General features: G+C 35.4%; 1 protein-coding gene across 3 annotated transcripts in view; it reads right to left on the reverse strand.

Annotated features, from left to right (window-relative positions):
* LRP12 (LDL receptor related protein 12) overlaps positions 1-27,904 on the reverse strand; it is a 73,383-nt gene that overhangs the window by 9,819 nt on the left and 35,660 nt on the right. For all 3 annotated transcript variants that reach the window (XM_029923792.1, XM_029923793.1, XM_029923791.1), the window contains 2 exons: positions 9,886-10,021; positions 256-458 (listed from right to left, as the gene is read on the reverse strand). In XM_029923792.1, the coding sequence (XP_029779652.1) occupies positions 256-458; positions 9,886-10,021 (339 nt within the window). The remainder of the gene's footprint in view (positions 1-255; positions 459-9,885; positions 10,022-27,904) is intronic.

Consider the following 27,904-nt stretch of genomic DNA (forward strand, 5'->3'; position numbering starts at 1 on the left):
GAGAGAGAAGCAGGCTCCAGGCCTGAGCTATCAGCGCAGAGCCCAACGTGGGGCTCTAACCCAGAAACCGTGAGATCATGACCTGAGCCAAAGTCGGATGATTAACCGACTGAGCCACCCAGGCGCCCCTTCAATCTCGACCTTAAGGTCTGGTCACAATTAGACAGATATTGTTTAGAAGACTAGCCCCAAAGTGACTTGGTACTTAATACACAGAACTGTTCATTATCTTTCTTCTTTTCTTTAAAAACATACCTGAAAAATATGCCAGTCTGAAACCCTTTCTAGAAATACTGTCATCAGAATGGAACCTGATCCAAACGTGATCTTGTGAAGAAATATATGGCGGTGGAACTGTCGAACCACAGGCTCTGTAACTTTCAATATTCTTGTACGTTTCTATCGTCAACCAGTCCAAACTGCATCTTCTGGATCCTTGAATATCAAAATCCTGAAAACTACAAGTAAAAAGTCAGAAAAGGCTATTAATAAGGGTAATTTTGGACAAAATTTCACTTAATAATACAATAACTGAGGACTTTATTATAAGCCTTCATATTCAATGATTCTTCTGGGTTTTCCAGGCATACAGCCATATCATTAGCAAATAATAATACTGTTTCTACGTTCCTAATGTTTATATCTCTTTCCCAGATTCCTGAACAATACTTCCTCATAATACCAGATTCCAAAATAATGCTAAAAAAAAGTAAGTAATAGTTGGCACGTTGTTCCTTTTTCTTCTTTGTGTGTGTTTAGGAAGGACCACTTCAAATTCAGAATTTGAAATCCTAAACTGTTCTGTATTTGAAACAGAAACACCACTAGTAATCTGATAAACTAAAGTAAAAAAGAGAAAGCTTCCTCTTAGATTAGATTGGTTCATCTGCTTGCTAAGTGAAAAGTTCATAGCTTACATTTTCAGGAGATCAAATAACATAAATCTGAGCAAAGTAAAAATGTTAAAAATGAACAAATAAAAAATCTGTATCACTGAAAAACCCCTAAGTTTGGGAATACCTTTTTTTTTTTTACATAAGTTACATTATAGTTAAACATCTTGTAGTTCACAAAATATGAGCATGCATATGAAAGTTAAAAAAGTCAAAAGTACACAGAAAATTAGCTCCTGCTATGAAAAAAAGAGAAACTAAAATAATATTTTTCAGTAACACATGTCCACCAAAATGGGAATATCTGACTTTACCTCCTTACCTTTGCGTTAAACAAAGTGATAATGAAGTTAATTATCCACGGATTACTAGGTCAGGGTATTTTCTCTTTAAATATTCTGAGTAACTACAACAAAGGCTGACAAATAACTTGATTGTTTCTAGTTTTTCATTATTATGAACAATGCTTTAAAGAACCCTTATACATGTGTCTCTACATGAGCAAATATTTCTTGAGGACAAATTTTTCTAGAAGTAGAATTGCTAGGTCACACCACAAAATTCCACTTTAAACTTGACAGGCACTGACAGAAATATTTATATCAACTTACTTCCACTGAATGTTTATGAAAGTATTTTATATGAACTCCATAACTGGCAAATTGGGATACTCTGTTTTTTTAAAAAAACTGTTGCCAATTAGGTGGATAAAAAAAAATTACCATTGTTCTATTTTATATTTCCTTCTTTACCGAGATTGACACACTTTTTCCTGTTTACTATTTCTATTTCTTTTCCTAAGAATTGCCTTGTTCTATCATCCTTTATCCATCAGAAGTTTTTCTTACTTATTCAAAGACTCTTTATGCCGAGCAGACACGATCCTATTTGGGGGCATGTGTGTAAGGCAAGATGTACGCACTGACACCCACACCTGCGTTCTCTCAACAGCTGGTGAGGTCACTCCTCCTAACTGCAGTCATTAGTTGGCGTGAACTGATGTCTCTCATGTGGTTTTATGTGCACTTCTCTGAAGACCGATGTACATCTTTTCGTGTGCTTTTTGGCCATTCTTACATATTCTGTGGAGTATCTGTTCAAGTCTTTTGCCCATTTAAAAAGAACTGGGTTGCCTTCTCGAGTTATAAAAATTAATTTTATACTCTGGATGTAAGCAAGTCCTTTGTTAGATATGTGTATTGCTAATATTTTCTTCTAGTCTATATAAATTGCCTTTTCATTGTTTACCCGTTAATGATCAGAGGGATTTTTATTTAAAATTTTTTTTATTTTAGAGAGAGAAAGGGAGGGAGGGAGAGTATGAGCAGGGAGAGGGGCAGAAGGAGAGACAGAGGGGAGGGAGAAAGAGAGACTTTCAAGCAGGCTCCATGCTCAGTGCGGAGGCTGATATGGGGCTCAATTCTCACGATCCTGGGATCACCGTGACCTGAGCAAAAATCAGGACTTAAACTCCACCAACTGAGCCACCCAAGCTCCCTGAGCAGAGGTTTTTAATTTTAGTTTTGAGGAAGCCTAATTTATTTTTCCCTTTATGTTTAGTGCATTTAGTGTCCTCTCTAAAATACCTTTGCATACCCAAAGGTATTCAACAATGTTTTCTTCTAATATTTTATGTGGGTTTTAGTTTTTACATTCACATCTAGGACTTACGTGAATTAATTTTTGTGTGCTCTTTGGAGCAGGTGAAGATTCTTACACTTATCTTCTCCTACCATGCATGGAACCTCCTGGTCTGGTCATCCTGCACTTGTGGAAATCTGCCTCAGCTTTGCCCTTACTTAGTCTTAGGTAAACTCTTCATTTTAGGGCATTTTCTTTACCTGTAACATGAAATTTCTGTGGTTTCAATAAAATCCCAAGGCATTTACCAAGCTCGTCAAACTCAACAAGTTTCAAACTCCAAACTCTGTCTCAGCTGCACCCCACACTGAAATCCTTGAGCAGCCTTCTACCTGGCTTCTTAGAGTCTCTTGAGCGTGCACAGTCGAAACCAGCAACAAACGTGAGAAGAATTTACAGGTACGTGTAAGGCCTTCCCACACTGGAGCTCTCTCCTTTAAGGATTTGCCTTTTCAATTTCCAGCTACTCTGACAGCCTCAACTCCAGCCTGTTGTACAGCCATAAGCCGACAGGGCTGCGGCGGTCTGGTGGGATTCTGGTTACTGCATCCTGCACGGACTGGGGAGCACACAGGACGCAAACATATCTCACCAGTGTGGATCCTTTGCAAGAGTTTAATCCCCTCCAGTTTCCGCCAGCATCTGATTACTCTCCAGTGCCTCCGAGTAGTTTCTAAGAAACTTTTATCCAAAGTTGGTAACTGTTTATGGGAGGGCTAGTCAGATTCAAGCTAAGGAATCCCTTAGTGTGCGTTTATCCATTTAAATGTCTAAGACTGAGGAAAGCAGGATCCTTGTTCAGAATAAAAGAAATAGTATCTATTCAGGTATACATTACTGGATTTGTTTGGCTAATATTTCACTTTGGATTTTAAAAACACATTTAAAACCGAAATACGTTTTTCAGTTTTCTTTTTTTTAATACTTCACAGTAATTTATATAACAAAGACTATTCACACACCTGTACCATGTGCTTATTTCGAGTATATATCTAGAGTAGAAAATGTCAATTTTTTCATTTTTTGGTTTAGTCAGCTTTTCATAAACTTGTATTGAGTCACTTTGATCATTTAAATTGTCACAGAAATTCTCATTTTACCTTGACAGTAAAATTATTGGTACAAAGCTGTAAATAGTACTGTCTTACATTTTTTTTTTGCATTTTAAAGGTTTTATATGTATTTAAAAAAGGAAATAAAAAATTTGCATCGATAGAACATACTTTGCACAAGAAAACATACCAAAAACATAAACAAATAAAATAGAGTTTGTAGGGACTTTATGCCTGAACTGCAATTCTTGGCACACAAGATTCTTAAAACAAAACAAAACAAAACAAATAAGCAAGTGGTTTTGTAGGAAAGAGTGGCAGGCCTAGCGGTAGCAGAGTTAAATCAACATAGTTGCTCAGGAGAGACCTAAGACTGTTGTTAATCCAGGGAGAAAGAACCAGGAGAAAACAGAGTTAGTGATGTGCAAAGAAAAGATGTTTATTTTGGAGCATCATTCTAGCGAAAGGGAGGAGAAAGTGGGGTTGAGGGTGCAGATGAATGTCTTACATTTTTAAAATTTTGTATCTGTGATTTTTATTTTGCTTGGATTTTCTGTGGAGGTAGCACAACACTGGCAAGTAACGAGAGATTTCTCTCTTCCTTGCCATTTTTCGTACCACTAATTTCTATTTACTGTCCTGTTGCACTGTCTGAGGGTTCCGGTACAAGTAGTGGAAACATGCATCCTCGCCCTGCCCTTGGTAGTAAAATTAACTTCAATATTAAGTTTGATTTAAAAATTTTTTAACAGATACCTTTTATTAGGTTAAGGGTTTCCTTATCTATTCATTTAGAAACACCTGCCTGTATAATTACTTGCGTTTAGAATCTTATTCTGAACGTTAATCCAATTTCTTTAGCGAATATTTATTTAATCAGCTTTCTGATTCTTTTTGATTCAATTTTGGTAATATACATTTTCTAGAAAATGGTCTGATTCACCTCACTGTACAATGTTACTACAAACGATTACTTATATTCCTGTATGACTTTTAAAATCTCTATTATTGTATTTATAATTATAGGCACTTTTGCTCATTTTTATTAGTACCTTTTTCTTTTTTTCCTTCAGTCTTGCCTTGAGATTTGTCTGTTTTCCCCAGGTTTTCAGAAAGCTAGTTTTTTGTTTTACTGAATCTTATTGTTAATTCATTCTATTTTTCTCTGATCTTACTGTTTTTTCTACTTAAGATTTACCCTGTAATTTTCCTTCTAAACTCCTGAGTAAATGCCGAGCTCATTTATTTCATATCCTACTTATTTTTAAGTCAATGCATTAAAGCTATGTATTTTTCGCTAAGTACTCTATCAATGTGCTCCAACAGTTTTAATATGTAATACTTTTATTATGGTTATTTTCAAAATATTTTATGAGTATCACTGATTTCCAGCGTTAGTGCAGGAGTTATTTAGGAATATGCTTCCAAACATATGGCTTTGTTGTCATTTTCCCCCCTCAATTTTTTACTGTCGTTTCTAATTTAATTATACTGTGGTCAGAGAACACAATCTGAATGATGTAAAGTCTTAGAAATGGAATTCAGAATTCTTTCATGGTTTAATATGTCATCAATATCTTATAAATGTTCCATATGTCTTTGAAATGTATATTCTCTATTCATTGAAATAAATATAAACATGATATACATATATAATACATGCTCCTACTACATTAAGCTTGTTAATTTTGTTTATCAAATCTTCTATCTTTACTAATTTTTTTTGTTTAATCTATTAAATCCTAATTAAAGATATGTTTATAAACTTCCACTAACTGGATTAGTCAAACTCGCTTGGTAATTCCTCATGTTTGGCTGTTGTGCCTGTACTTTAGACTGTATTATGAAGTACACAAAGTTTACCATGATTATATCTTTCCACTGGCTTATTCCATTTGTTACAAATACTTTGTGTTTTAAGCTCAATTTTATCTAATGTTAATCTTCCTACACTGGCTTTCTCTTTCTCAATATTTCCAAAGTTTATCTTCTACCCCCCTTTTAAAATTTTCTGGGTTAGTTTTGTTTTAGAATGTTCTTAGAAGCCCTTTATAGGGGGATCATATCAATCAACAAACCAGTAAACTTGATCAGATGCTCTGTCTTTTAAAGGTTAAATGAGTTTTTTACTGATTAGCCTTTCTATTGGAGAAGAGTTCTAATTTTCCTCCTTTCCTGTTTTCTTTTGTATTCATAGGTTTTTTTTTAAGTTTCTTTTACTTTTACTCAAAATTGCTTTCTCATGTTCCAGTAGTTATCCTTTGATGTTATAATTCAATAAAATAAAAATAAAAATAAAAAATTTTTGATGTTATAAAACATACTTTTGTTCTAATGAAGTCCAAGTAAGAGTATTCAGTGTTTCTATTCTCCTCTCAAAATCTCAAATTTGGTGGAAAAATTTACAACCTTATTTTCACTAATCTCTAACTGAAATCTGAAATTTCACTTATGATATAATCAGCAAACCATGACAGTATTTATAGTACCTGCCACTCTGTTACCAACAGGAATCACAGATAATTACACATTATATTTAAGTCTTAACAGATACCTAGAGTAACTATTTACACTCAAAATCACCTTGGAATTATAGTAGTTGTTAGAACCATCACTTACTAATATGTTAATAAATAAGCATATATTACTCTATTACAAATCTGTGAAAATATTAGGTAGCTATACTTCAACATAATTGGTTCCCTTTGTAATGCTGTGAATTATGATTTATGAGTTTAAAAACATTCTGGGAAAGGATCTATAGACTTCACCAACTACCAAACGTTCACAGCATAAAAAAAGTTAAGGAAAAAAACCCCCCAATGCACTTGTGATGAGCACTGGGTGATGTACAGAATTGCTGAATCACTGGAATGTACACCTGAAACTAATATAACACTGTATGTTAACTACACTGGAATTAAAATAAACAAAAACAAAAACCCCGAGTTTATCACATCTGGCAGAAATTTGTGTTTGGATTTTATTGGCTGTTTCTGTTAATGTTAACATTTTTCATACATTCTAGAAATAAGTCTTATACTGTAGAAGCTTTTCTGGTTCTCTCCCTCTCTCCTTTTCATCCATTCTCTCCGTATTCTTCCATGCCCTATGTTTTGTAGTTACTTCCACCTGCGTCTGCGTTCCAGAGGAGTCGTAACATGGTGGTTCAGAGCATTATAGGTCCTGTCACCAGTCGGTAGGTTGCCGGGTTAAAGTCCTATTTGTTAGGGTACGTCTCCCCACCTCTTTAAGTTTGCAGCCTCATAGGAATTCAGACAGTGGTCAGTGGAAGTTTTTTTCAGCCTTCTTTCTTGAGCACAATAGCATGACTCCAGTCCCCGGCTTCAAGCAAGGAAATAGAATCTAATCCTCTATCTCTTCTTGATTGTTGGTTTTGACAGGTTTCAAGGGGAAGAGTAAGGTTAAAAACGCCTTTACATTACCATCTTTAACCAGTTTTTAAAACATTTTTTAAATATTTGTTTATTTTTGATAGAGAGAGAATCACAGCATGAGTGGGGGAGAGCAGAGAGAGGGAGACAAAGAATCTGAAGCAGGCTCTGGGCTGAGCTGAAGTCTGCGCTGTCAGCCCAGAGCCTGACTTGGGGCTCGGACTCATGAACTGGGAGATCGTGACCTGTGCTGAAGTCGGATGCTTAACCAACTGAGTCACCCAACTGGTTTGGTGCCCCTAACAAGTTTTTATAAGGAGAGCTCTAAATATTGTTTATAGTCTATAATTTTAGTTTCCCTCTTTTATATAGATTTTAACTTTATTTTAAACACAAGAATGAATGTTTTCTTTTTATCAAAACGCTTTAAAACATCTGTCTATTCTAGATAATCATATACTTTTTCAATGACTTGTTAATATGGTAAATTAATTTAAAATTTTCTAATAGTGACTGACTTCTATGTCAAAATGAGTCGCATTTGATCATGGTATAAATTTCTTTTGAACAATTTAAGATTACACCAATATTCACAAGTGAAACTTGACTTGTCTTTGTGTATATGTGATCTTTCTAAAGTTTGATTACCTTGACAATGACTTCAGTAAGATCTGGGACAATTACTAAAATCACTTTTGATCTCATTAGGCTGGATAAATCCAAATTCACTAACTTTGTCCAGAATTTGGAAAATTTTCCTTTAGATTTATGGCTCATCTCTAATTTTGTTCTGCATTTCAGCATTATGCTTGGTTTTGGTGTCTCTTTGTAAAATCTCAAGGGTCCAATACACGATCAGACTGGGTGGTCAGTCAGTTGAGCATCTGACTCCTGGATGTGGCTTGGGCCATGATCCTGGGGCCATGAAATCGAGTTCCCTGTTGGGCTCCGTGCTAAGCGTGGAGCCTGCTCGAGATTCTCTCTCCCTCTGCTTCTCTCCTCTGCTTGCACCTGCTCTATGTCTCTCAAATAATAATAATAAAAAAAGAACCAAGTGGCAGTATTCCATGCAGCCTCCTCCGTGCTGGCAAGAATTGCCAAGTTTTATGGAACTGAGCTGGTAGGTGGCAAATTTAATTTTAGGATTGGACTTTTAGGTTAAAAGATAAAAATTTCCAAAAACTCTAGTTTTGCGTTGAACGAAATCTAATACTTGGAATCCCTATGATAAAAACGCTACTTTATAAACATGCTTATACTTAGTCATACTATAAGTAACAGAAAATAGGGTATCGTCCGGGTTCCAACAAGGGCAGTCCTCTGGAAGGATAACCTTAATGGCACACGCTACCAATCCATCCAGCAAGACATTCATGCTTCACACAGGGCAGAACGGTTTCTAGAGAAGCTCAGCTCCAGTGTTCCAGAAGATGTGGCCTGGGGCAGAAGGGACCAGAGGAAAACAAGCCAGATGGCCTCTGTTTTATGGCTTCCAAAGAAAAAGGGGGACAGGACACAGTTGTGTTTCTCAAGAGACACTGGTTGTCTCATTAGTTAGTGGATATAAAATAGGAAGGAAGCTGGATGAAACCGAAAACAGGGATAAAGAGGTACAAACTTCCCATTAGAAAATAAATGAGTCACAGAGATAAAAAATACAGCATGGGGAATGTAGTTCATATGTTACGGTAACATTGTACGGTGACGGATGGGGACCACTTTACCACGCTCCAGCACTGGATAATGCAGAAAACTGTTGAATCAGTATGTTGCACACCTAGAAGTAATATACCACCGTACGTTGGTGATACTTCAAAGCCCCCCACAAAGGTGGGCTAAATTTACAATCTTATTTTTAAAAAATGTAAAAAGAAGGGAGTTGAGCCTATGATCTACCTTGTCTTTTCTAAATCTAAAATTCCATTCCTCTTGTCTATAAGAATGTTCCTAACAAAAGAACATTGAAGATGCTGTGCTGTCGCAGAACCTGCCTCTGTGATGGGTGTGACTTTCTTATGTGTGTTTCATTTCCAACCACAGTTCTTTAAGCACACTATTTTTTTTCTTTTTCTCCCCTTCAGGCAATTTTTTTTTCCTAATAGCCTTGATATAATTTCCTTAAGCAAGCATTATCTAGTTCCACTAAATATTTTCTTCTTAGTATCTTATTCCCACAGTTCTTCTCTGCAATTTTAAGTGTTTTTAAAGTGAATCTTAATCTTTCTTATTTATAGTTATTCTTAGAATCTTAAACTTATGTTTCTTCTAGGAGTATCTTTCATTTTATATTATTAGAAGTTCTTTTGTTTCAATGTTCCAAAAAAGGAGATTTTCCTCCACATAGCGTTTATCCATTATCAACCTGTTTCAAGTTTTATATACATGCATGTATACAGATAAACACTACAATCATGTTTTAGCTTATTAAGATAGAGGACTTTACTAATGAGACTAGAGTTATGGGCTAGATCTCCAAGTGGATTAGTGAGTTTTGTTTATTTGTCCCACAGCCAAAGATTACACTCTTGACTGTAATAAGCTATTTCTTAAATGTGCACCTTTTGTAAAAAAATGATCTATAAGAATATGGCTCCATGGAAACCCACTATCACCATTAGAAAACATTCAAAACACATACCCTATAGTAGGGGAAGGATGGACCATTACTCCTACTCTTCACATGGTACTGGTAACTATAGTTTATTACATTTTTAGAAAATCGTCTTTTAATATAACTGCATGCTGAATGATGATACTTGGAAACTGAATTTATATTTCATAAAATATTATATTTGTTTATAATAAAATACTGTATATTATATAATATGTAGTAATATCAAAATATATAAAATATTTATTTATAATAAAATGTCACAGAGTAATACAGAAAGTTATCGGCATTACCTTATAGTGATGATTTCCCCTGGGTTTGCCCTTATGAACCAGCTGCAGTTGATCTTGACAGGATACTCAGAAGGCCAGCCCGGGCTTGTGATGATACCACTGGGTGCTCGAATTTGTTCTGGCATCTCTCCACAAGCTGCAAGAAGCCAAAGCAGTCTTAGCTAATTATTATACCTTAAAACAGAGCACTAAGTAAATCAGTCTTTATTTAAACAACAACGACAACACTTTAGACATCAAATCATATACAGTAAAATACGGTATTATCAACCTTATAGAGTTTTTATTATTCTAGTACAGTATTTTATTTTCTTCCCCTTAGTCAAAGGATCTTACTCCAATTAAGTACACATTTTGGGGAGGCATGGAAGTTTTCAAACTGGATCTCTGAATAACAGTTTAAGAGTCAGGATTATTAGCTTTGGCAATAGATCTTGATCAAACGATCCATCTATTGTTTTTAAATTCATTTTCTTTCTTATAAACTATTGATAAAGTTCAATGTTTACTAAACTACTGTGTTTAGAACCTTAAAAGTACCATTTTGTTTTCTGGATCCTTTAAATTAAAGGATGTATCTACAGTTACACACACATACATATATATATGTATATATGTGTGTATATATATATATATCAATAGTTTTCTGAACAAAATAATTAAGGGAAAGCACCTATAAACACAATGGTAAGATGCTGGGTCATTAAGAAGTTAGTGGATGACTGGTTAAAGACAGCAAGGCACTATACTTCAAAATTACTGAAAGTAGGTCTTTAATTTATTCTATTAATATTTCTAAATTTTATTACAGGGTGATAAATGATTCCTAAATTACTTTAAAAATAAAGGCCTGAAATAGTGATTAAAATATCACTATGTGATATCTGAATATCATAAAGAAATACAGAATAAACTCAAACTACTACCAACACTTTCCTGGCTTATTCTTGCATTATCTTGAACTCTCACAGTGATACGGTGCACATTTTACCTATCCAGAAGTCAGCAGATAATGTGACAATTTATTCTCCCTCAATTTAAAACATAGTCACTAGGGCTACAAAAAATACATAATGAATGTTTAAGCTTTCAGTATAATTTAAAACCCTAAAACCTCTTATTTGATGTAATTTCAATATATTAGATTATCTGATTTTTAAAATCAGATAGATTAGAAGCAGCAAATTAGAAGTGAGGAGAGTAGCTGCCAGAGGTACACACAATTATCAGAAGTAATGGAGGCAATTGTCAGAATAAAGTACATGCAGAACTAGAAAACCACGGCAGCTCAGAACACGTATAGTATTGCCTGTCTTCCAAAAAGTAAGACTGTCCTTTCATAATATAGCTAAAAGAGTCATACTTAGCTAAGTCATATTTAGCTAAAAGAGTTGGTGAATGAATAAACGAATCTTTGTAAGCAATGCGCCTTTTAAAATATGTGGCCTGAACTTTCATGCTTTTTGAGTTCTGTTGTTAGTTAAAAAATTAGTTAACCCAATTTGTAGACAGGCAAGTATCCCTATTACAATCATAATTTTTAAAAATGGCCTGTTTTTTAGTAGCAGAGGTTACATTCACTCAACTTGAGTTAGAATGCTAGAAGTATATTATGCAATTTTTACAAAATTGTTATCTATAATGATCAAAATAAAGCAAGCTATATTGCTTAAAGACTCAATCCTTATTTCTATAGAATAACCCATTCTCTGAAGGAAAATCTTGGTTTTAAAGGTATACTTTAGTGAAGAAAAAAATGTTCATGCCTAAAATGGGCCTACCCTGGAATTAGGGAAAACTGCACCAAAGGGATCTTGTTTTTAATCACTTAAAAATACACATTCACAGGACAGAATAGAGCCTCTCACATCTATCTTATTGCCCATTCATCGTCAATGTTTCCAATTTTTTTTTGTTAAATTTCATTAAGAGCAAAATTTCCCTTACATTTTTAAAGTTTTGATGAATGATACTCTAGAAAAAGCTTAAATTTATCCAAATGTGAGCTTATTGACAATAAAGCCAGAGTTTTGCTTTCAACTTTGCTCTAATGAATTATCACAATATTAAAGAAAAGACATTCAAAGTCATGTATAAGTAAGAACTTTTTCTTTTTTCATTTACTCTTGTCAAAGCATTCATGAGTAATATGCGAAAGCAAAAACCACGTAAGAAGAACTTATGCCGAAGTAGACAATTGTTAGCCTTTAAATAAATAGACCAGTTATAGGTAAAAAGTGGAATTTTATTAGATTTGGTTTTAAATTTCTCCCCTCCTGAATACCAGAGACACCCATAGGTGGTGCTCTTATACCAAAAACTAAATATGTTCTGATAGGGATGCTCAAAAATCCTGTTGTGAATCTTTATTTTCATAGGACTGCCCAAGGATAAGACACACCACCCATAAATAAGAACAGTTATTTTAAGATTTAGTATTTTATATCTCTAATTCAATAAGTACTTAAAAAACTACAGTATCATGTTTCTCCTTTAATTGGTTATGAATACGTATTTTGATTTAATTTTGCATATTTGCAACATGACTGAGTTTGGCATTTTGTTTCAGATCCAGCTGGTGGCATTTTATCAGCACAGTTTTTGCTGTGTACATTGGGTATATAGACAAATATAATCTAGAACAACCTTAACTCTTACCTTTCTCTAAGAAAGAGTAAATTCAAATGCTAAAAGAGTAAGATTAACATTAGAAACCACTAAAAAAGTTTTCTCTTTCTGGTGAAGAATTTACATATGTATATCTGGGTATTCATAAGACCTAGATGCTATCTGTTCTACCTGCCATTTACTCGCTTTGTCATGGTGTAAACTACTAAACTTCTTTGGGTGTTGGTTTCTTTGTTAAAATAAGACGCTGCTATTTAAATATCTCTAAGGTCTATCTCAGCCCTAAATCATGCCCACCCCCACATCCCATCATGGTGATCTATTTCCACTACATTTCTAATGTGTCATCAGTATGTACTCAATACATTTTTCCTTATTTTCTGACTCTCCAATTTCTCTTTGACCTACTGAAATTCAGCTTCCAATTTGAACTCCACGAAAATTTTGCAGCTGGCAAAACCATCACTGACATCACTGCTGAACTGAAGGGATGCTCAATTCCCATCCTACTTGATCTCTCTGGAGTATGTGACAGTGATTTGCTTCTTCTTGACACTCTACTACCTTGACTTTGCTGACACAGCCTCTTCTGACTCTCCTCCCTCTGACTGTTCTGTTAGTTCGTTCTCTTGTCCAGGGTCTCCTTTTACAGCCGGCTCCCAGCATGCTAGTGTTTGTAGTTCATTCCAAGGCCTTCTGCTCTCCTCACCCTCTAGGCAAGGTTCCCATTCCATCTTACAATTTCAGCCATGATCTAGAGTTCATAGGCTTAAAATCTCTAACCCAGAGATTTTGCATAGTTGAATGCCCACTGGACATTCCAACATCAAATTCAACAAGATCAGCATGGTGGATTTCCCAAATTTTTCTTTCTATCCTATATTCTGCATCTTTATTCTTAGGCATCAAGTGGTTAAAGGAATAGTCACTTTACCTAATTCAAATAGAAAGAAAATTTACTTTGATATTATAGGTAACTTCAAGGGCTTCCAAGCATAGGAAATAAGTCAGGCTTAACAGTGACTCAAACAAGAGATTTCCAAGTGAGACACCGAGGCTGCCATTATCCCTCTTAGGCCTGATTTCTCTCCCAACATCCACCCCTATCTTCCAACTGACCTCCATTTTTTCATTATTTCGGGGTCTTCTTTCTAATGATTTCCCATTCCTAATTCATTGTAACCCTTCAGCTCAAGTACCTATCATCAACTGTAATTTCATTTTTTCCTTAAATTTGGTTTATATTAATGTCAGTAATGTTATATCCTTATATTAAAAGATCTGGGATGACATATTGTTACAATCAATTTGATAATACTTACGCCTATATCCAATCACTCATAAATGGGAATTTAAACATTACTACCATCTAGAATGCTACAAAGGCTAAACACAACTATCATGGTAAAGGACTTAGCACACTGCTTGGATTACAGTAAATTGTCAATAAATAACAGCACATTATAGACCAAGTCAGACTGGCCGGCAGTGATGCCTGGAAGGCTGCGGTGAGAGGGCTAGTAAGGCTGTGTTCAGACCAGGTGGGGAAGAGGCACTGAGCATTCAGATAGCATGTACTAGCACCGTTATGCTCCAGAAAGAATGAGAAATTATGTCACTATTAACTGGTTATCTAACATGGGCAGAAGCCAGGGTAAGGATGAGGTTAGGATACATACTCACATTATAATGCGTTAGGAAATTAATTTCTTTTTGTTTGAACCACACTGTTTATATAATTCTGCTAGTATGAACCTCATCTTTCCAGATTTTGACTGTACTCCCAATTTGGGATATACCAAACCTGATATTCTTTTACCCATGTTTATTCTACCCATTCCTTCTCTACTGCTTATACGTAATTATTTTAGCCACAATGTGATTGACTCTTCAATGATAATTACCTATGCATAACTGGCAAATAGAAGAATCTTGTCAGTATAAGGTAAAGTTGTGACAGATTTTATTTCCACTATGTTAATGATCCGAAGTAATCAGAAGCAGGAGTTTTTCACAGTTTAAGAAAAAATATACTCTATAGAACGGCCTTCCTTTATTGCCATGTGGTAACTTTACAAGCTTAAAGAGCTGCTGGACTTTCCTCTATTTTAATCTATCTTGGGAGGTTGCACACACAAATGAGGACATGAAGACATTTCCCTGCTACAAAAACATTTTAATGAAGGGCATTTCTGAATTATATTCTTATTTTTGATGAAGTTGTTCTTCATTAGAAGAAAATGTCTTCAAGAAGTAAGTAGGAAGCACCAAGGATATGGCTGCAAAGTCTGAACTGATTCTAGGTATAAATGTCAGAGGTATGGGACTGTGTTAACATTTGCATTGATACTTCATCAGGGCTATACTTACAAAGGTACATAGCTGGAAGTGATCTGTACCAACACTACTTTTCTCACATGCCCTGTTAGTTTAATGTTTAGTTTTGTAAAATGTGAGATTTTCTAGGAACACATACGTAGCCTTATGACAAAAATGACTATAGTTTAGTCTGTTCATTTTGCTTCCTTACAATCTCTTAACAACCAGTATCAACTGGTTCTTAGCATATAAACACCCACAAAAAAATATATCTAATTTACTTTGGTTGGTATTTTTAGATATAAACAAGCACTCAGGTATTTTGGATGATGATAATCCATTATCTCTACTTTTGATAAATTTCCCGTAACTCCAGAAACAGAAACACCTACGTTAAAGAGTTTCCAAATGTTCAGTCAAAGGAGGGTAGCCTTCAACATGGACAATATCTTCTCTACAAGACTATGTAGTGATTAGGTTACCTGATTTGTTACCAATTAAGAAAGGGAAAATTAAGGAATGAATAGGCAGAGAGTCTCTGATGGAGTTCTCAATAAGATTTTGATATCAGTTTTCAGGTTTAAAATCCAAGGATCTCACTATCGTTTAGAAAATGACAAAACTGAGAATATACTCAAGATTTCTTCATGTTTAACCTGATCCTATTTCAATAATCGCAAAGAAAAGCAAAGAATTAGTTTTTAAGCTAGATTAATGTACCATAACTATCATCTTTTAAAAAAATCATTTAAAAAATAGGAAGTGTTCACAACCTCTATTTTACAGGACACATGGCAGAGGAGAGTATGATTTCAAAATAACATCAAATAAACTGCCCTTCAATTTGAGATTTCATGGTTTTAAAGCCTGAAGAGAAAAGAAGCAGGCAAGGAAATTTATGATTAGAGCTGAACTACCTGTAAAAGAAAACGAAAACTATAATTTCCTGTTCTACAGATGAAGAACTGGGTTTCTTTTCAAAACTGACAGGGTTGACATTTTAGGACTATAAGCAAGTTGAGACTAAAGGTGGCATGGAATCTTTGTGCCTTTGATTTTAATAAATCACAAAACTGAAACACAAATAAAAATCAACTATGCTTACTGACCACCGAAGTAGATAAAATACTTTTGTGCTTTCTGAAAGGCACGAAAGAAGAGCATAAGAATTCATGGTCTCATAGAAACTGCAGTGTTGTAATAATGACATATGCTTGGGAGCACCTGGGTGGCTTAGTCAGTTAAGCATCCGGCTTTGGCTCAGGTCATGATCTCATGGTCTGTGGGTTCGAGCCCCACGTCAGGCTCTGTGCTGACAGCTAGCTCAGAGCCTGGAGCCTGCTTCAGATTCTGTGTCTCCCTCTCTCTCTAACCCTCCCCTGCTCGCGCTGTCTCTCTCTGTCTCTCAAAGATAAATAAAAAGCATTAAAAAAAATTTTTTTTAAATGACATATGCTCATTTGTAGTCCAAGGAACATATAGTCAGGAGAACATATAAAACAATATACCTAGTCCTAAATGATATAATGCATTTTAAGGTAATTTTAAACATGCATCATAAGGACATAGTATTACTAAACAGACACAAAGGCCCACACATACATAAAGCCTGCATTGCGTAAGTATAGAACAGAGAGGGCTTACTTTGACTATTAACATAGCATTTCCTTCACAGAACAGAAGTAGGCAGAGCCAGAGTAAAGAAAGCACATTTCAAATTAGAAAAATTTAATGACTCAATTCCATAGACACTAGTCAAGCCAAGGTAGGCTACGATGAAAAGAAGTGATGTGATGCAAATAAAGAAACTGGTGAAGCATAGAAATGAGCTGAGAAGCAAATCCTCCAATCTGTAAAATTTTACTTTACAGAAGTTTCATTATCTAACAAGAGTAGGTTCACTCTGTTTATAAGCAAAAGACAGCATTTATAGTCAACGGTGATCACTATCATGTGGCTGTCTCATTTTCAGAGTATAGGGTTTTAAAAATATTAGCTCTGGGGCACCTGGGTGGCTCAGCTGGTTAGGTGGCCAACTTCAGCTCGGGTCCTGATCTCACGGTTTGTGGGTTTGAGCCCCGCATTGGGTTCTGTGCTGACAGAGCGGAGCCTGAAGCCTGCTTCAGATTCTGTGTCTGTCTCTCTCTACTCCTCCCCCTCTCATACTCTGTCTCTCTCTGTCTCAAAAACAAATAAACTATAAAAAATTTAAAAAAATACTAGCCCCATTAAGGCTGATAATTCAAAAGCAATTCCAAATGTTGAAAACACTAGTGAGAAGAACTAATTCCAATGGAAATAGATGAACAAAAAAACGCCACCTCCAATATAAGAAGAGTAGTAAGCAAATGGTGACTACTGGATGGGCACAAGGGATGAGAGGATGATTCTGAAGGCTGATGAGGGAATCACAGGATATGTGGAAACGAGTGTGCAAAAGCACAACCAGGTACCACGACATGGAAAATTAAGATGTGTAGTTAGTTGATTAGCATGAAAACCAGACACCTACTTGTCCAAGTAATTTAGGAGAAAGGCAGCAGTTTGAAACTTAAAGGTTAATTATGGTGCACAAGGCTGGAGATGAGATTCCTGCTACAAGTCAGAAGTTTATGGTTCATGAGCTGAAGGCCTGGAAACACAATCAAAGTGAGGGGTGTGTGGTCAGCCCTGTGGATCCCATGACTAATGATAATGTTACTGCTTGTCGGGTACTTCCTTTTAATTCTCAGTATTTAATTCTTAGAATTATTTATTCTCAATATATTATCCCTATTTAACAGAAAAGAACAAAATGGTGGCACAGAGATATTAATTTTCCCAAGACCACACAAAAGCTAGTAAGTGTCACAACTGGGATTTGAACCCAGGCAACAGGTTTTGGGGGCCGCACTCCTAATCACTAAGATACATATCTGCCCTAGAAAGCCCCCTATGCCACCTGGAATAATTATCGAGGAGGTGGAGGGAGCTGGCTCAACGGAATTTCAGTAAAGATAAAAGTAGTCTATTTTAGAAAAAAGAATTTTGGTCCTGTATTAACACAGTGAAAGAAAAGGTTTTAAAGCATCTAAAGACTCATTCCTATTTGCTTCAAATCTATGTTGTGACTGCAGGCAACTAATCTGCTTTTTAAGTCTCTTTGGAATTAAGACTTTATAAACTATATTCAAGGACCTACCTTTTATAATAAGAAAAATATACATGTAGGGTTAATTATAGGTAAGATGTTTAGGGCACCGTATAAAACAGCAGTAAGAGGATGTGGTGAAGGCTGAAGGAGCTATTTTGGGAAAGAGGAACAGAGAAGGGGAAAAGCAGGGAAGGCTGGGGAACTAATGGAAGATGATATTCTTAATGTTGGACAGAGTATAGGAAGCAAGCACGCTGAGCAGGAAGTCTGGGCCACGGAGGCAAGTATCAGGCAAGTAGAGGGTGAGCGCCAGAATCTGCCAATGAATGAAGGACCAGAGGGGCCCCCTCTCTTGTCAGATGGTCCCATGGGACACAGCTAAGCCCTTGCAACCTCGCCAGAAGACGATGGTGAGGAGCCCATGGTTAGGAAGAAATGACTTCACTTTGAAAGTTCTCTTCTTAAAACTTGACTGGCTGTGTTGCCCATCTCAGTGGTTTTATTTCTTTGACCTTTTGTTGCCCGGACTCCTTGAATACTTTGTATCTGAGCTGAGCTCTCGCATACCAGAAATTTCAGGAGAGTCAACACACTGAGGATGGACAGAGCTGGAAGGAGGCAGAGACTGGACATGGGTAAAACTCCCTTAGAATTACTTCACACTTTATTCCAATGTTTTCAGAAAGAAAATGGAACTTCTCTATTTTTTTATGGAAACAATTACTAGCATCCCCATATAATATTTACTAGTCTAAGATGGGAAGGATTAAACTGTCATTTGAAAGGTAAGAATCAGGGGCACTGGGTGGCTCAGTTGGTTAAGCGTCCGACTTCGGCTCAGGTCATGATCTCACGGTTCGTGGGTTTGAGCCCCTGTATCGGGCTCTGCGCTGACAGCCAGCTCAGAGCCTGGAGCCTGTCTTTGGATTCTGTGTCTCCCTCTCTCTGACCTTCCCCTGCTCATGCTGTGTCTCTCTGTCTCTCAAAAATAAACAAAACATTAAAAATTTTGAAAGGTAAGAATCAGTACAGGCAGAAAAGTTTGTATCAATCTATCACTTACACTCAGGATGACCATTATTTTCAAACCTATTACCAGAAATCACATGTTTCTACTGCAAGCAAGAAATCCTACAGCCAGCTACTTATAATTCAATGACTATTCCTTTGCATTAGCAGAGATACTTAGAAATGAATGCAGCAATGTATTTATTCCTATTAGTTTAAATAATGTTTTTTGAGGACCAAAATAGTTCATGTGGTCTTCAGCTCCTTAGTTTCTTGAAGGTCACTAATGTCCAGAACAAATGAACAAACAATGATCAAGGGTCACTTGGCAGTAAAATATATATATATCTTTTTAAAAGTCAAAAGAGGCACAAAATATGGAAAAAGGAGGAAAAATAGGGGGAAAAACCTATACAGTTTTTCCAGTTCCAATAGGGTCATAGCACAATATGAGTAAGATAAGGAGAGTCCCCTTAATAGAACTATCCAAGTAGTTTTATCCTAAAATTTCTAAGTAGTACGAGTAATTTTGAATTTTGCTAGCAAAGCATAAGATAAGGTAAATGGAGAAGATTCAAACTTTTATACCTTTTCTTAAGGCCATAAAAGTGCAATTTTCTCCTGTGCAGGCATAAAAACTACTGATCTGGTACCTACATTTCCCAATTTCAAGTACTACAAAAGAGTAAAATGCTAAGCAAGCGCCTACTTCTATTTCTTGAATGGGAAATAACATTAATTTTGAAGTTTACCGTGATTCTTGCTAGAAAAATAGAAGAAGCACAATAGAAATCAGCACCTGAGCAAATATATATTTGGCCTTCAATGCGCATGATCTTCTAAGCCCGGGTCTCTCTCAGCTTTGACACGGCTATTAAATACACTCACACCATTTTCCAGGAGTGTCCTACTCTTAGTGTCTTGTCAGGAGTGACACCCAGAAATAAATATACTACCTGGACTATGTTTAAGAGAGGAATAAAGAAGAACACCATCTACTTTGTTCCAGGACTGCAGTTTACGATCACACCACCCCTAACTTTTACGGAGCTATTAGTCAACTGAAATCCAAAGTCCAGTTTGCTCATCCGCCAAGTGACTGGCTCTTGCACAACAGCTGCACAATCACATTTTAGCAAAATCACAAATAATTCACATGCTATCACACTCTGAAGAATTATTCTCAAAGTAGAAAAGAATTATTCTCAAAGTTTCAGGATAGAAAAGAAAACGTCAAGCGTTTGAATGCAACGTGTTACACCTTCACGAGATCTGGCCCACTCGCTCGAGTGGGTGAGCTTCACTTCCATCATCTAAGCCTCACACACTTCAGTCATGTTACAACCTGTTCTGTCTATGGTTCTAGTGCTCACACTTACTGTTTTAACACCGTTTCCTATAATAATATAATATAATATAAAATTGTACTATGTAGTAATTTTGCTATAAATATGCAATTGTTCAATAAAGACAAGGCAATACATGAAATATCATGATTATATAATATAGAATTATGCTTCATATAAATTATTGTATAATAAAACATCATAAATAATATTTAATTATATACTATGTAATGCTACATATAAAAGTACAATACATAAAGTTATAATACCACCATTACTTTTTCTAAAAGATTTAAGGAATGCTCTACTCCAGAAGCTTAAGCATCTCATAAAGAAATTCTCTGAAGGCAGACAATGCTTTTAAAAATTAACAGTATCTTAAACCATGTGAATTTTTTTGCAAAAATGAACTCTCTCTTATATTCTCTACTCACTTTATTCATTTGAAAGACAGTTTCCTGGGTTCACATTAAGTTCTATTTTTTTATATTCTGAAATCCTAAAAACTCTAATGAGTTCAGTATCACCTAAAATATAACAAACTTTCTTTCCTTTCTCCATTTGAAACATGGATAAAAGACCCACCATATAATATTGGTCAAAAGAACTGGTGAAATTCTTTTTAGTAAGTTTTGGAGGAGGTCCAGTATTTGCTTGAATAATTGAAAATAATATTAAAATCACAAATGAAAGGCACAAAGGACCACTTACACCTGCTGCTTTATTCATACAATTTCTCTATATTCTCTAAAATAATTGTAAACTGCTATCAAATAATTAGACTTTAGGCTTTATTTCCTTCCAGAAGATCTGAAAATTCTAGTATAACAAAAGTGTTCTCAGACTGGATGTTCTTCTGGGGAAACTCCAAAATACTACATTAATAGTATTTAAGCCCCAAATGGTGGCTAAAAACAAAAGCCATACAACTACAGTGCCCTAACACTAACGCAAAATATTACTAATTAGTTAGTAGGCAAAATAACTGCAATTCAGAAAATAATATATCCTAATTAAAAAGGCCATAACTATTTATTTGTTTTAAAATGGTTATAGGATTAGCAGTATGCTAGGCCTCTGAGTACTATAATAGGAACTATAAAATGCAAATATACAAACACAAAGGTAATGACTTGAATAGAAGAAAAATTCTGACAAAATAAAGGGAGAACAATACTTAAAAACTATTTGAAGTCTATTTTATATACTCTGGCAATCCAGCTAATTTGATTAAGGATTAAAGAAGAAATTTCCTAAATAGATATTCTCTTTCTCACTCCCAGAAATGCGGGACAAAAAAATTCCGAGTTAAATGTAAAGTAGACTCAAGATAAAGCGAACCTCAGCTACAGATGTTGTAAGGTAGCCATTTAGAAGCTGCATCACTAGTGACTTGGGAATAATGTGTTAATCCTCATATGTAAAAACGTTCCGTTTGAGAAAGCAGCAAGAGCCAACATCGGTTCCTATTAGCAACCAGAAAATCTTCTTTAAACTTCAGGGTAGTTTTGCCTAACCATAAAAAAAGCCAACCTCATTCACTCATTCTATGCCATGCCGCAACTCTCAGCCATGAATCAAAAAGAGAAGTAAACAATTAGATTTCCGAACAGTCTGGGGAACACAAATGTTGGGACTTTAAAAGAAATATAGTAAGAAAAAAGTTTAAAGAAAAAAACATGATCATACCCAGGACAAGTTCTCGTATACTGCGGACAGCTGTGTAAATTGGTATACTCATTTTTGAAAGCAATCTGTCTAAAGGTTTCTAAATTAAATTATTTATGATCTTTGCTACACTAATTTCACTTCTAGATATCTATGCTAAAAAAAGTCTTAGAAATAAAAAGACTATAAATGTTAGTATATCCGTTGCACCATGACCCAGACTAGGAAAAAATCATTGGAAACAATCCATTGATATGTTTAAGAACATTACAACATAGCCACCGAATGGGAATGTTATACAGGTATTAAAATAATGGTTGTGAAAAAATGTATTCTATAAAATGTTAAACAGAAAGGACAGGAAACAAAATTAGTTATAATTCAAATGCATACACAATTATTTTTAAGGTATATATAAAAAAACAGATGAAATAAAATACTATTATTGGTTATAGTAATAATGCAGGGTTAATGGGTGACCTTAATCTTCTTGCTCTTTTTCCATGTTTTTGAAAATGTTTAATGAACCTTGCATAATAAATAAGTAAAATTTGTGAAAACAAGGAAAAACCTTGATTTGAAAGCAATTAAGAATAGAGAGGGTTGAGGCGCCTGGGTGGCTCAATCGTTTAAGCATCTGGCTTCGGCTCAGGTCATGATCTCACCAGTTCCTGGGTTCAAGCCCCACATCAGGCTCTGTGCTGACAGCTCAGAGCCTGGAGCCTGCTTCGGATTCCGTGTCTCCCTCTCTCTCTGACCCTCTCATGCTCGAACTGTCTCTCTGTCTCTCAAAAATAAATAAAAAACATTAAAAAAAAAAAGAATAGGGAGGGCATAATCAAATTATTGGCAGAATTATTCTGATTGAAATAAATATTACAGATCACAGAGTAAAACTTAGTTTAAAGCAGATAAATTTAAAATGTCAGATAGCCTGGTTTAACTTATACAAAGATCTTGTTATAAATCAATCTCACCTAAGAAATGTTTCATTCTATGCAGATGGGCAGTAACCTAGCTGTTTTAAAAATTTAGACATTTAAGGGAGAACAGGAGACATTTGATTTAGACACTTTTAAAAAAGAACACTGAACTAGCTTTTCTATTCTATCAACATATACAATTAAATTACTTGGGAGTTCATATAATTTCGTGATTTTCACATATTATTAGATTTACAAAAATACCATTTGTCATTCTCCTTCCTCTACTGTATATATGAAAGCAGACTTAAAATTCTGGACTATGAAAAATTCTAAATAAAACATGTATAGAAAATAAAATTTTATCCAGTAATGCTTCCCCATTTTAAAATCACTCAAAATGTACTTTTTCATAATTTATATTTTCTTATGCCAATATTTGTGATGTAAGAACCAGCAAAAGGACAGAGACTTCTCTCTCAGTAAAGATTTGAGGAGGAGGAAAACAAAAATGAACAGAACTATTAGAAATAGAAACAAATTATCCTAAAGCATAAGAACCAAAAATATATTGTCAATTAGAAATTAATTATTCCTATAATTCACATGAATTCTCAAAATTCACATGAATTAATAAAACCCAGTACTTAGTGCTACTCACAATGAAATAAGAAAAATACTATCATTTACTCCTCACTATATATTATAAATGGGTTTTTCATAAATTCATTATCTCAATTAAATTGTTATTATTCACTATAGGATTTACTATTAAGACAACATTCCAGATGCATTTTTGTGCATGTCTAATTCCTCTGTTAAATAAGTTCCCTGAGATAAGAATATTTTACTAATTTCTCATTCCCACCCTTCTTGGCACAAGAGTCACATCAGGTGCTTTAATATATGCTAAATGAAATGTAATTCATTACACATAGGGTGACTTTTGAAAAAATTGTTTATTTTGAGACAAAGCAAGTGGAGAAAGGTGGGACAGAGAGAGAGAGAGAGAGAGAGAGAGAGAGAGAGAGAGCGAGAGACAGAGAGAGAGGGAATCCCAAGCAGGCTCCACACTGTCAGCCCAGAGCCCAACGTGGGGCTTGATCTCACTAACCATGAGATCATGACCTGAGCTGAAATCAAGAGTGTGATGCTTAACCAACTGAGCCACCCAGGTACCCCACATACCGAGTGACCTTATATCCTGCATGGAGACAGTCCTGGTTTTGTCTGTAGTGCCAGAAGAATAAAAATAGTGTACCCTTTCACTTTGAAAGTGTCCTGATTTAGACAATAAATTACATGGAAAACTGACTGTAGGCAAGTTAAAATTATTTCTAAAATTGTCAGTACAACTTCCAAGAAGCACAGACTGACTGGGCTGGACGAGAGCACAAGCACCTTCAAAGAGAGGAGCAGAGGTGGTAAGAGAGCAGGTGCGAAGCGGAAGCCACTTGTGCTGCTTGCTGGCCTCAAGAGAAAGCAAGTCCTGCATTTAGAGATTCTTCCAAAGGCTGGTCCTCTGTTTAGGCCAGCACTGAAATGACGCCCATTTTAACTAGAGATGCAGAGAATTCAGAGAGCTTATACTATACCAAGTATTACATCTTCTATATCCGCATACTGACCAGAACAAAACCACAATGAATCTGTATCTGAGAGCACCTTTCTGAGACAGCATCCATTTATATTTTTTAATGGTATAACTGGACTAGATCTCATATTATTCTCTTTCCATAGAAGAAATATTTTATAAGAATAACCTTCAGGAAAAATAATAAATTAATAAGGTTTCATTGACCTCTGAAATTGAGCATTTTATTGATGCATCAACATTTCATTAGAGTACACATTTTGCTATGGGCTGAATTGTATTACCCTCCCCAAACTCCTATGTTAAAGTCCTAACCTCTATCTAGTACCTCAGAATGTGAGTGGGTTTGGAGACAGAATCTTTAAAGAGGTAATTAAACTAAAGCGAGGTCATATGGGTGGGCCCTCATGACTGGTCCAATATGACCGGTGTCCTTACAAGAAGAGATTAGCACATGGATACACAGAGGGAAGACCACGTGAAGAAAAACAGAGGAAATGGACACCTGCAAGCCAAAGAGAGAGGTCTCAAGAAACCAAGCCTACCAACACACTGATCTCATATTTTAGCCTCCAGACTTATGAGAAAATAAACCTATAAAGTCACCTGGCTTATGGTACTTTTTATGACAGGGCCTAGCAAATGAATACACATTTCTAAATATATGTATGTCTGAAACAAATACAGAAGAAGAAAATAAACAAGATTAAAGAAAATAAACAAGATAAATACATGCAAAACTATATTTTCTAAATGTTGAATTTTTAAACTGAATTTTTTAAAAAAAATAGTAATCTATTTAAGGGTAATTTTGATGTGCAACAAATATCAAAGCTTGGTAGCTTTGTGGTCGAATTTCAAGCAAGCATAAAAATTTTTAAGTGGAATCTAACCTTGATAAGTTAAAGCAACATTCTGAGCCTAATACTGATTCTGTTCAAATCTCCATAGCTCACATACTCCATATAAATCTGCATAACTCAAAAAGCCATTATTTTGTAAATTACTGCAAATTATACTGTAAATTTACATATACTTGTAATTTACTATTACAAAATGATACATGGGGGAAAAAAATCCCATCCCAAGGGCAAGAAAGGCCAACTGGGTTTTTATGTGACAGAGAATAAAGAGTTCACTAAATTGGTTTCAGATTCCACTCAAAACCAACTTTGAACTACAAATTGTTGGATTTTGGCATAATAGCAAAGAAGAGTATTCACAATTATCTGAAAAGGCTATTAAAATATTCCTCCTTTTGGGGTGTCTGGGTGCCTGGGTGCCTGAGTCAGTTAGCGTCTGACTTCAGTTCAGGTCATGATCTCATGGTTTGTTGAGTTCCAGCCCCACGTCGGGCTCTGTGCTGACAGCTCAGAGCTTGGAGCCTCCTTCAGATTCTGTGTCTCCCTCCTTCTCTGCCCCTCCACTGCTCACACTCTGTCTCTCTCTCAAAAATAAACATTAAAATAAATAAATAAATAAATAAATAAAATACTCCTTTTACCAATTACACACCAGTGTGAGACTGGATTGTCTTTATGTATGTCAAACAAAATAACATATTACAAAAGACTGAAGGCAGAAACACTGCTGAGGATCCAGCTATATTCTCTTAAGCTATTTAAAAACTCTGCAAAATTATAAAACAAGCCATTCTTCAATTGATGTTGTTTTGAAAAAATAATTTTTTATAAAATTATTTTATTAATGTAAACATGCAATAAATTCATTACTGTTATCACCTAATAAATTATTGCATTTTAAAACAACTTCTCAGTTGTAGTTACAAATACAGTAAATATCAATAGCGAGAACCTACATAAAAATTTTTTTGAAGTCTTTGTTACAGACTGAACTGGATCCCCCTTCAAACTCATCTTTTGAAGTACAGTGTGTCTCTATTTGGAAATAGAGCCTTTAAGGAAGTAAAATGAAGTTAAATGAGGTCATATGGGTGGAATCTAATCCTATAGGAATCAGGCTCCTTACAAAAAGAGGAAGAGAGGGGCCCCTGGGTGGTTCAGTTGGTTAAATGTCTGACTTCAGCTCAGATCATGATCGTGTGATCCATGAACTCGAGCCCCACATCGGACTCTGTGCTCAGAGCCTGGAGCCTGTTTCAGATTCTGTGACTCCGTCTCTCTCTGCCCCTCCCCAGCTCATGCTCAGTCTCTCTCTGTCTCTCAAAAATAAATAAACGTTTAAAAAAAAAAAGAAGAAGGGACACTAGGGACCTCTCTGCACACAGATGGAAGACCAATGTGAGGACACAGCAAGAAGGTGGCCATTTGTAAGCGAGGAAGAGAAATTTCACCAGAAACTAAAGCTGCTAGCTCCTTGGTCTTAAACTTGTAGCTTCTGGAACTATAAGAAAATAAATGTATCTGTTACATATGCCACTCAGTCTGCAGTATTTTGTTATGGGGGCCCAGGCAGATTAACATGGTTCTCAATGTTTTAAAAGCTTACAGAGTCCCTAGACCAAAAATTTTGAAAATCACTGAATTAGACAAGATCATTTGATTGTGTAAATTAAAATGTTTGTACACAATCTTCATAGTGACAACTTGGAAATATAATCGTAATTCTCATTAGCTCTTCAAAATAGAAAATGGGAGAAAACTGAAGTCATTTTTTTTTGTGGTTTTTTATTTATTTTTGAGAGACAGAGACAGTGTGAGCAGGGGAGGGTCAGAGAGAGAGGGAGACACAGAATCTGAAGCGGGCTCCAGGCTCCGAGCTAGCTGTCAGCACAGAGCCCGATGCTGGGCTCGAACCCACGAACCGTGAGATCGTGACCTGAGCCGAAGCCGGACACTTAACTGACTGAGCCACCCAGGCACCCCTGAAGTCATTTTTTAAATAAGCTATTTTTGCTTGATGTGTACAAAATCAAACAGAACTAGAAGACAAGAGAACAGTGAAACAAACTAAGGTACTTGCCTCCATTTTTCAGAAAACCACACTTGTCAATGCGTTTAGCTCTGCAAACTAACTCTTAAGAGTTTTTGTGAAGTCTATTTAAGGTTTCTGAATATAAAACCAGACATAAAACAAAAGAGGAAACTCTCAGTTTTACTTCATGAGAGGAAAAAATAACCAAAGTACAAGATGACATGAAGAAATCAACCAGCAGATTGATAAATATACAAAATGTAATTTTTTTAAGCACCTAAAACTTACCAAGACTAAAGCGAAATAATAATATAATTAATACAATGGTAAGAAATTCTATTTCAGTAAATGCAAAAATAAAACATTTTGCTCTCCTAAGTAATTATATAGTTGACCCAGCAAAAATGGAAGCAAAGCTGTGGAAGTCATGTTAAAAATGAAAATTACAATAGTAATAGGCCTTTATGTAATTATTAAGTTATAAAAGCTTAGGTGAGTGGGAAGA

The sequence above is a fragment of the Suricata suricatta genome, chromosome 15 (assembly GCF_006229205.1).
Source record: "Suricata suricatta isolate VVHF042 chromosome 15, meerkat_22Aug2017_6uvM2_HiC, whole genome shotgun sequence".
NCBI classification, from domain to species: Eukaryota; Metazoa; Chordata; class Mammalia; order Carnivora; family Herpestidae; genus Suricata; species Suricata suricatta.